The sequence below is a fragment of the Agrilus planipennis genome, unplaced genomic scaffold, assembly GCF_000699045.2.
Source record: "Agrilus planipennis isolate EAB-ADULT unplaced genomic scaffold, Apla_2.0 scaffold189, whole genome shotgun sequence".
In the NCBI taxonomy this organism is placed as follows: Eukaryota; Metazoa; Arthropoda; class Insecta; order Coleoptera; family Buprestidae; genus Agrilus; species Agrilus planipennis.
In genome coordinates this window covers 52,329-63,431 of record NW_020439010.1, presented here as the reverse complement: position 1 = coordinate 63,431, position 11,103 = coordinate 52,329, and the positions used below count along the sequence as shown (strand labels likewise).

Sequence of the window (11,103 nt, the reverse complement as noted above, 5' to 3'; positions counted from 1 at the left end):
GAAAGTTAGCAGGTATAAATATATACATATAATTATGTGCGCATATATACGTTATAATAGTTATAAAAAAGTATTGAGAAAAAAAGAATACTAGAATTTATTAATCAGTAGTTCTCAAGTATTTATAGGTAGGTAATTATAATTAGTTTTTAATTACGGTAGCAAAAACTTAAAATATTAAAATTTAGGCATAAAGATTTTCTTACGCCATTGCCTTTTGTTAGTAATCGTAAAAGAAAACCCTATAGATTTGAAACAGTTTAACACTATCGTTAAGACGAAGTAATCTTACAGCAACGACAATTTTAAACCATCAAGTTAATTAAGAGCGTTCACTTGTTTCATTTTACAGGTTCACTTCCTCGTTTGTTCTCTTTATCCGAGAACTGAGTCCCAATATATTTTCATCTCTGTTCGATAAACGGAATGGAAAAGGCAAATTAATAATTCACTACAGGAAACTGGGTTCCAGAATCTGCCATAAATTGTTTTAAATGCGATTCTCTCTAGATATGTTCCAGTCGTAGGATAGTCTAGGCTTTCTCGATTCTCGTACTTACTTGGTTTTGTTGTTTCTTGTCGTATTCGTTGTCTAGTTGTTGTTGGACAACAAGAGTTTGTTAGAATAATGTGGATTTCAGTATTTCTAAATTGAACGGCAGTTATCTATGACAACTGGCTGATTTATAAGATCTGGACCCAGTTTTAAATTAGTCCCAGTGACAATGTCGTAAATTGTGTGTGTGTCTGTATGTGTGTACGCAAACAAACAGTGGTTTTCACTTATATGTAGATTATATATACACAGCGCGCTTTCCCATTACAATACCAATTCTATAAGATACGAATGAGAACTTACCACTGTCAATTCCTGTACATCATTAAACATTAAATAGTTTCGATAACAACCTCGCAAAAACAAAAAAAATTTTTGACAAAATGCCCAATAGATAGGTACTTTCCAAAACGCAAAACTTGTTGTTTTTATTGTTTATTTATAAAATTTACCAAGGGTTATTTATGTACGGAAAGGAAGGGTAAATTCCGTATACTATACTACTAAGTTTTGTTAGTACGTCACAGGAACTGTTTCACTAATGATAATAATAAAGACCATTTTCTATTTTATATTGTAACTAAAAAACCTGTGAACATATTTCAATACGCTTCATAAAAGGTATAAATCTAAATACTCTACTATTACAACTTAAAAGTAAAATTTGAATCTCTTCGGAACGGAATCATTAACAGTCGTCACAACCTACTATTGTCGGGCACTTATAATTTATTCAGTTCCTTTAAATTTAGACTGAAATTATCGTATAAATTTATTAAAAAACATCAGTGTATAAAATAATTTAAGTATGTCGTAAGTGAAAGAGGTATCTGGAATCAAAGAGGATATATTTCTATAAACGTTTTCTCGTCCTGTAAGTTGACGCCTTCTCTCGTATGTTACACGATAAATACATACAAGCTTTTGAAATTTATTATAGTGCTATATTATTATTGACCGGTCATAGTACCGAAGAAGATCGACTGCGATCTGCGATGGCACTGTTTAAGTAGATAAACGGTACTTTTGCGGTCAAGTATTTGACGATTATTCATTATATATGTATACAGGTATCTCGCAAACTTAAACCATTTATTTAAGTCTCATCTTTCGAAATTTCGGCAGGAATGAGGTAAATCATAATTGAACTATCAATTTCGAACATTATTATTAAAATGACAATTTTATTTTTGTTTATAAATAATGTTTAACAAATCAATTCAAAGTGAAAGCTTCAATTAAAGTATGTTTTTAACAACGTCAATCACATAAAATAAATTAAATAATAAACTCCTAAAGGCATCAACAAAAAAAGTCTTATTTCGTTATTTTAAAATTATGTGTAGCACTATTGATTCGTGAGAGATTTAACTTAAGAAAACAATGAATAGTTGCTAAACGAGTAATGGAAGAAATAAGTTTTGGTATTTAAAATTGTAAACCCAGAAATTATGTTGCAAAATAGAAGGGACGTCGAAATGAAAAACATAATATTTTAAATTTTCTCATAGCACGAAGTACCTATTCATTCACAAGTTTAGACCTGAAGAATTTTACCTGATTTTTTCCAGGAATTTGGACAACCTATTATGGTGCGTGTCATTAGTTTTACCCAAACGACAAGACAAGATACTAGATAATAGTTGCCAAAGTTATTTAGAACTATACAGAATAATACTATTCCTTTCCTTTCATTTTAAACATGAAAAGGGTTTGTCACTATCTTTAAATAAAAATATGCAAGTCTAAATCCTTTAGGTTTCTTGTCATCTGGTACCTACCTACGTATTTAGCTCTAGGCTTTGTAACAATACTTCTTCCATTAAAAAATTTAAATGGCTGAAAGGTCTGAGTGTCAAAATATAATTCTAAAAAAATTTCGTCATACCCTGCTTGACAAAAAAATAGATTTGTACAAAGTTATAGGTAGATAGCGTCACGCCTGTAAACTAGCTTTTCCTATATATTAGCGTGAAATAAATTGAAAATTCGTTTTAAATCACATTACCATTGCACATTTACACGCCCAAGTACCTTTTTGAAGGTAGTGTGTTTTATTTTAATATTGTATTGTCATTTCTAAACGACCATCATTACATTGTAGGGGTAACTGATTAACTGAAAAGAAATTCATATTTATATAGTTGCCTATGGTAACCTGCCATGCACTTACTTATGTATAATATAAGTACAGTGACTTTGATGTTAGATCAAGACACGAACCCGCGCTTGCCACCTTATGGTTGTTAAGGTATCGGCATAGGTATATCATTTCAAAATATCTATCTCGGAAAGAACGAAGTACAATACGATAAAAAAGAACATCTCAGTCGACACACTACATATGGTCCTACACTGATATTAATTTTCCATTACAAAACCATTACGCTGGTTATACTAAAAACGTTAGCATGGTTTTTGAGTGACCGCGAGCGTTTGTCTCTGGAAAACGTAAAATTGAAACATCAAGTAGTAGTACAATCAAAAGACTAGAACTAAGTTTAAAATTAAGACATTAAAAATGGTGGATATAAATCACATTATCATTTTTTGTGAAATTAGTTGAAAATAAAACGACTAGGTAGGTACCTGCCTAATAAGGTTGAGTTAGCAACGTCGACATACGCATTTAATTAAAACAGTAGTAATGAAGACTTAATCAGTAATTTTTGTAAATCGAATCGATTAGTTCATTTGTTTACGTATGAAAATTAATTAAGGACAGCAAAAGCCGAATTTATAAAATGATTTCAATTTGTTAGGCGACTGATCAGACGGAGCATATTCATAATTATTTGAATCCAATCTCTCGGCATGTTCGCGGACGACTAGCGTTAGATTCCGATCTTGGAGGCACAAAAAAATCTTCTCAATAGATTTACGACCTGAACCTGGTCCATCTGACAAAGTCATAAATATTGTTTATGTTTAGTTCAGGTATCGAAGTGCAGGTGAACTGGCAACGTCGGCAGGTTGCCATTGGACACCTCTTACAACTCCTCCCAAGGCAAATCTGAAGAAATAACGCTCAGTTTAGTCGAGAACCGCGCGCGAAGCTGCTTAGCTCGAAGAACTACTCAACAGTCCTGCAAGTGTGTCTCTTTTGACTTAAACTCGACCAAGTACAGTCGCTAGTGTCTGTGCGTAACTCACTAAAAACTTGTTCAGTAACAGTGCAGGAGTTCGGTGCTTGATCCTTCGATGTCGTTTCATTGATGAAATACGCGCGAAATAGGTGAACATTCCTGTGAATTGTTTATAATAGTAAACAAATGCATACGGTTGATTTCCGTGAAAGTTGAATGAACGCGTAGGTGACAGGATTTAGTTAAGTGTTATGAGTGTTGTAGAGTGCCTAGTCGCAGTCACAGTGCGTGCACTAAAAACGTTTCTGTTTTAAGTCAGGATTTGAGGAAGCTGAAAGCGATCTTGTCGTTTGCAGCGGCAGCATCATCATCACAGAAGCAGCAGCAGCAGCAACAAGGGCCGGCCATATTGCATACCAGTCGGAGTGAGAACGGCCGCAGTAAGTCTTGAAGAAAGAGCGAGAGACTCAAGTTCTTTTCCAGAGGCTGGACGGGTTCTGGCGGTGATGAACGGGGCGAGGGACCGAACGGAATGTTAGACCGCGGTTCGTAGCTTCTAACACGGGCACACGTGTACGACGACGTATTTTTTTTCGAAATGTTCAGGATAAATCGAAATATTCCGGAAAAAAACATTTTCCCCAAATCGCTTCTTCAATTATCGCACACCTGTTAAATAACTGAACCCAACGGACCTGATAATTATCGTTAAACGTGAGTTTTGCAAACAGGTCACCTCTTCGATAAAAAAAAACATTTGACGAAGAAAATATAAAACATGTCCAGGTAGTGATTAAAACACGTCATAAACATGTGTCACGTACAGTGTTGGCTTTTGACGGCAGGATTGCTTCTTATAGTGGGTGCTCAAGGACCTGGACCAGGACCAGGTCGAAAAAGGATCGTGTCCGATCAAAATAACGAATATTCGCTACAAATGCAATCTAGAGCAGTCGATACGCGAGTTACTTTAGAAATACCTGAAGGGCAACCGAAAGGAACAGTTGTTGGAAAAATCCCTACCAAACCTGGATTTACCTATCGGTTTAACGAGCCTCCCCGAGAATTTATATTAGACGGAAGCACAGGCGAAATAAAAACAAATGCGATTTTAGATAGGGAAGCGCTTCAAAATGATCGATACGATCTAATTGTTCTATCAAGTCAACCGACGTATCCCATCGAAGTGCGAATTGTTGTGAAAGACATCAACGACAACGCTCCAGAATTTCCAGAACCAGTTATAGCTGTTTCGTTCTCAGAAAGCGCTGCTTCAGGGACAAGATTACTTTTAGATGCAGCAAGTGATAGGGACGAAGGGTCCAATGGTATATCTAACGACTACAAAATAGTAGCTGGCAATAGAGACGAAAAGTTTCAACTAATCGTAACAGAGAATCCAACAGGTGGTGGTTCATATTTACATTTAGAAACGACCGGAAAACTTGATAGAGAAACGTATGGGTTTTACATATTGAACATTTCAGCTAGAGACGGTGGCCGACCTCCGAAATATGGTTACTTACAAGTTAACGTAACCATACTCGATGTCAATGATAATCCTCCCATATTTGATCATAGCGATTATATTGTTTCTCTCAACGAAAGCGTTCCACCTGGCAGTCCGGTGCTTCAAGTTATGGCTACAGATAACGACGTCGGTGATAACAGCAAAATTACTTATTATCTCTCAGAAACGGAACACCAATTTTCTGTCGATCCGGAAACTGGCGTCATATCGACCACAGAACCCCTGGACTGTCCTCAGCAAAGCTGTTCCCAAAGCAATAAGCCAGGAGGCGGAAGATGTCCTAAAAGCTGCGTTTTCACAGTTTTCGCCCGTGATCACGGATGTCCTAGACAAGACGGAAGAACGTATGTTACCGTGAATTTGGTAGATGCTAATGACCATGTACCAGATATTCAATTCCGATACTTTCCATCAACGGCCGAATTTGCTACAGTGGATGAGAATGCCGCAAACGGATCCGTAGTAGCAGCAGTTTCTGTTAGGGACGAAGACGAAGGTCTTAATGGTGAAACTACGGTTAAAATAGTAGCTGGAAATGAATTAAATCACTTTCGATTGGAGTACAGTCCCAGCTTTGAAATAGTGCGGGTCAATGGTGTTTTGGATCGAGAAGAAATCAGCAAGTACAACCTCACAGTGGTAGCAACAGATAAAGGGACTCCGCCCAGAACTGCTACGGCCTTCCTCATTATTCATGTAAATGATGTTAACGACCACGAACCTGTCTTTGAAAAAAGCGAATATTCCGCAGTTTTGAGCGAACTCGTACCACCGGGAACTTACGTTGCTGGAATTACTGCTTCGGATGAAGATACCGGAGTCAATGCACAAATTTATTACAATTTTATATCGGGAAATGAAAACGATTGGTTTTCAATTAATTCTAATTCAGGACTAATAACAACAAAGGCTCCTCTTGATAGAGAAATTCAAGGTAGTGTGGAATTGAATATTTCTGCAAGAGATGGTGGACCGAATCCTAAATGGGCTTACACTCAACTCAAAGTTACCATTTTGGATGAAAACGACGAAGCACCAAAATTCTCCCAAAAATCTATTAACGTTAGCTTATCAGAAAGTTCACCGCCACACACCCTTGTTGCCATGTTAACAGCTGTTGATCATGATCAAGGCACAAATGGTAGTGTGACATATTCTTTACAATCGTCAGTGCAACGAAGATACAAAGATACGTTTGCTTTAGACTCGCTAACGGGTCAATTAACAACAAAAACGAGATTAGACAGAGAACGAATATCAAAGTACGAGATAAACGTGATCGCAAAAGATCAAGGGATACCGCCACAATCGTCTACAGCAACGGTATTGTTGACTGTACTAGATGTGAACGATAACAGCCCCGAATTTTATCCGCAAAAGTATTTCTATCCCGTTTCTGAAGACACAAAAATTGGAAGCTCACTTTTAAAAGTTACAGCTACTGATTTGGACGAAGGCGAAAACGCTATGATAACCTATAAAATAGAAACTGGAAGCGAAAACTTATTTTCCATTGACGAATGGTCTGGTATCATAAGTTTACGTGGAAATCTTCGAACTTCTCAAAAACCCATATATAAGTTAAAAATATCCGCTAAAGATCATGGGGATAAGAGGGCAAGTGAAGATGCTTTGGTAGAAATAATAAAAAAGGATTATATGGAGAAATTGGAATTCGACAATTTCGGTTCGTACGAATTTCAAATTTATGAAGATCACGATGAACGTCCACCATCAATAGGAAGAGAAGTTGGCAAAGTTAGGGTGCGTTCTAGCGAATCCGTATCATATTCAATCGTCTACGGAGATCCAGAGCATAACTTCAACATAGATGAACATTCTGGACAAATCGCAACAGCAAGCAAAATAGATCGAGAAGAACAACTAACTTACAGTCTCACTGTTGTAGCACGCGTAGGTCTTTCGTATGGCAATACAACCGTAAATATAATCGTTTTAGATTTGAATGACAATCGACCAACATTTTTACGTGATCGAGATGAAATTACACTACCTGAAAATGCTGCCGTTGGTCAGGAAGTTTACTTAGCAAGAGCTAGAGACCTCGATTCAGGAATTAATAGCCGCATTAACTATAGTCTTAGTTACAATCCGGACGATCAGTTCCGGATTTCTGAAGCTACTGGAGTTATTTATCTAAACAGACCGATAAGAGTTGAACCCGGCACGACATTACAAACAGAGGTTACTGCAAACGACAGAGGTGATCCACCATTATCATCGAAACATCTGGTCATCGTTAATATAGAAGATGTCAACGACCATACCCCCATTTTTGATCATACCTCGTATGAAACGTCGCTTTTCGAATCAACTCCGGTTAATACGAGATTTTTTGCTCTTGCTGCCAGCGACGTGGACCTTGGAGCAAACGGAAGGATAAATTATGCAATCACCGAGGGAAATTCAGAAGGGAAATTTGGTATCTTTCCAGACGGATATTTGTTTGTAAGAAAATCTTTGGACAGAGAACACAAAGACTACTATTCGTTAACAGTAACAGTGAGCGATTCAGGATCACCGGTACGCTTTTCTACTGTTCCTGTAGTTATTCATGTAATCGATGAAAATGATAACAGTCCACAATTCATCAATTCGACGTTCACGTTCACCATCCAAGAAAACGAACCACCAGATTCTTTCGTTGGAAAATTGACAGCAACTGATAAAGATATCGGCAGAAACGCAGAATTAATATTTTCATTGCCCAGTAGTCAAAACGACTTCTCTGTAGATCCCAAAAACGGTTTCATAAAAACCCTGCATCTTTTTGATCGCGAACAACTAGTGCAAACGACCGGGCAAAGTTATCTGACAATAGAAGCTACAGTTACAGATAACGGATCGCCAAGATTGAGAGATAAAGTTCAAGTAAACGTTTTCATTACTGACGTGAATGATAATCCACCGGTCTTTCTAAGATTACCATATAGGGTTCAAATTTCTGAAGGTGCCAGCGTCGGAACTCTGATCATCCGACTTTTTACGAGTGACGCAGATGAAGGATTGAACGGCGACGTGTTCTATTCCATTATGAATGGGAACGAAGACAAACGTTTTGAAATCGACGAAGCAACTGGCCAAATAACGCTTGCCAGAAACTTAGATCGTGAGCAGGCATCAAAATATACTCTCAGCGTGATTGCTTCTGACGCGGGAACTAGCAGTTTGAGTTCCACTACTACAGTGAGCATTGAGGTGCTTGATGAAAATGATAATGCGCCAGAATTCACCCAAACAAGTTCAAAAATATCCATCGTCGAAACTATGGCAGTTAGTACTGAACTCATGCAATTCCGTGCAACAGACGCAGATCTCGGAACAAATAGCGAGGTATCATTTTCCATAACGGCCGGTAATAGGCGTGACACGTTTCATGTGGACCCTTCGACAGGAACTTTATATTTACATAAGCCTTTAGATTACGAAGATCTAAACGTTTACCACTTAAACATAACCGCTTCCGATAATGGCAATCCAAAATTATCGACAACGATAATGTTTACGATATATATAGAGGATGCTAACGATAATCCTCCCGCTTTTCCAAACACTGCAATTGTAAGACAGATACGAGAAGGGATTCCAACAGGGACACCGATAGTCACAGTTACTGCTGAAGACGCCGACTCCGGAATAAACGGAAAGGTATCGTACACAATTATCCATCAAGAGCCAAGAGATGGGAAAAGACGTTTTAAAATAAATCCTTCTTCAGGATTAATTCACACATTGCTACCTATTGATAGAGAAGAAACAGATACTTTCCGATTAATCGTTGTGGCCACAGATCAGGCAGAACCTGAAAGTGCTAGATTGAGTGCTGAAAAGTTGGTAACTGTTATAGTAGAAGATTTAAACGATAACGCGCCAGTTTTTGTTTCAATGAACTCGGCAATTCTTCCCTTACAACACAGAACAACTTTTGGAAGGGACGGGACTCTTATTATGAACGTTTTCGCTAAAGATTTGGACTCGAGCACGAACGGATTGGTAACATACGAGCTTGTAAGCGACAATAGCGATTTGTTTCGCTTACACAGGAGCACAGGGGCTTTAACATTAAAGAAGCCCATTTTTAATCCGGAACCTCGTTATCAACTTGCAATAAAAGCAACAGATGAAGCCGTCCAAAGTGAAAGAAAATCCACTGACGCTTATGTGACAGTTATTACTACTGGGTTAGATTCGAAAGGGCCTACTTTTGAAAAAAGTAACTTTGAAGGGAGCGTATTTGAAAACGAACCTCTCGGTACTAGTATATTAACGGTTTCGGCAAAATATGGGGCGCAAGATGTCGAATATTATGTGACAAATGTGACCGGTGGTGGTGTTCAAGTGGACAGATTGTTTGATATCGACACGAATTTAGGAGTACTCTCGACAGCTGTAGAACTGGACAGAGAACAAGGAGTAAGCAGCTACGAAGTCGAAGTTTATGCCATTGTCATCGGAGGGCCTCCCAAAACGTCAAAAACTAAGGTAAGAATAGCTTTTAGTAACTTCAATAAGCTTCGAACTTGACCATCAATTAATTTTTAACTATCTGCTGATTATCATCTAAGATTTGATATGATGGCTAACATATTCACTAACAAATATATAATAATATACAAGTTAAATTTGTTATCGTCCTTAAAATGGACATTTAAGATTTGATTAAACAATAATAAGGATTTGTTCCATAAAATGAAACAAAAGGTACCTACAAATTCGAATGCTATCTTAACTGTCAAAAATATTTCCTTATTCATACGAACCGATTACTCAATTTAGTCATCAGGATGTATAATTCATCACTTATAATTAGTGGACACGATAGATTGAAACGTTGAATAATTAGATAAGTTCAAATGTAACAAATGTAACCGAGACTTTTTTGGATGGCCGATCTTATCGTTGATCCCTTGTAATATTAACCGTTCTTCGCTATCAAATGGTTTTCTTCTGCTTTAGCGCACGTTAATTCAAAAAGATATTCAGCGCTGTTTTTTTTTTGCGGGATCATCCGCTATGCGTTAAGTCTCTTCTATCCAGCTAGCGTTCAACGCTACGCTTAACTGAGTACGCCGGAGACAAGTGGAGAAAATTTCAAAGTTGCGACTTTAATTATCTTCATCGAAATAAGAAGAGCGACTCAGTTTTGGCAGCTCGGTCATACGAGATGCGACAACCGTAACGATTTAAAACCTTTTTCTTTGTTAAAGTTTTGTGAAAAAATTTAAATCTAAATATAATATATATATACATATAATTATGTGCGCATATATACGTTATAATAGTTATAAAAAAGTATTGAGAAAAAAAGAATACTAGAATTTATTAATCAGTAGTTCTCAAGTATTTATAGGTAGGTAATTATAATTAGTTTTTAATTACGGTAGCAAAAACTTAAAATATTAAAATTTAGGCATAAAGATTTTCTTACGCCATTGCCTTTTGTTAGTAATCGTAAAAGAAAACCCTATAGATTTGAAACAGTTTAACACTATCGTTAAGACGAAGTAATCTTACAGCAACGACAATTTTAAACCATCAAGTTAATTAAGAGCGTTCACTTGTTTCATTTTACAGGTTCACTTCCTCGTTTGTTCTCTTTATCCGAGAACTGAGTCCCAATATATTTTCATCTCTGTTCGATAAACGGAATGGAAAAGGCAAATTAATAATTCACTACAGGAAACTGGGTTCCAGAATCTGCCATAAATTGTTTTAAATGCGATTCTCTCTAGATATGTTCCAGTCGTAGGATAGTCTAGGCTTTCTCGATTCTCGTACTTACTTGGTTTTGTTGTTTCTTGTCGTATTCGTTGTCTAGTTGTTGTTGGACAACAAGAGTTTGTTAGAATAATGTGGATTTCAGTATTTCTAAATTGAACGGCAGTTATCTATGACAACTGGCTGATTTA

General features: G+C 37.0%; 1 protein-coding gene across 1 annotated transcript; it reads left to right on the top strand.

Moving 5' to 3' along the window:
- The first annotated feature begins 4,436 nt into the window (after nucleotides 1-4,436).
- On the top strand, nucleotides 4,437-9,718 carry LOC108738014 (cadherin-related tumor suppressor-like). Its single transcript, XM_018471224.1, has one exon. The coding sequence runs from the start codon at nucleotides 4,454-4,456 to the stop codon at nucleotides 9,716-9,718; it is 5,265 nt and encodes a 1,754-aa protein (XP_018326726.1). The 5' UTR covers nucleotides 4,437-4,453.
- Nucleotides 9,719-11,103: the final 1,385 nt, after the last annotated feature.

Excerpts from the sequence above, each read along its gene's own strand:
- LOC108738014 (XM_018471224.1), top strand. The coding sequence starts at position 4,454 with ATGTGTCACGTACAGTGTTGGCTTTTGACGGCAGGATTGCTTCTTATA.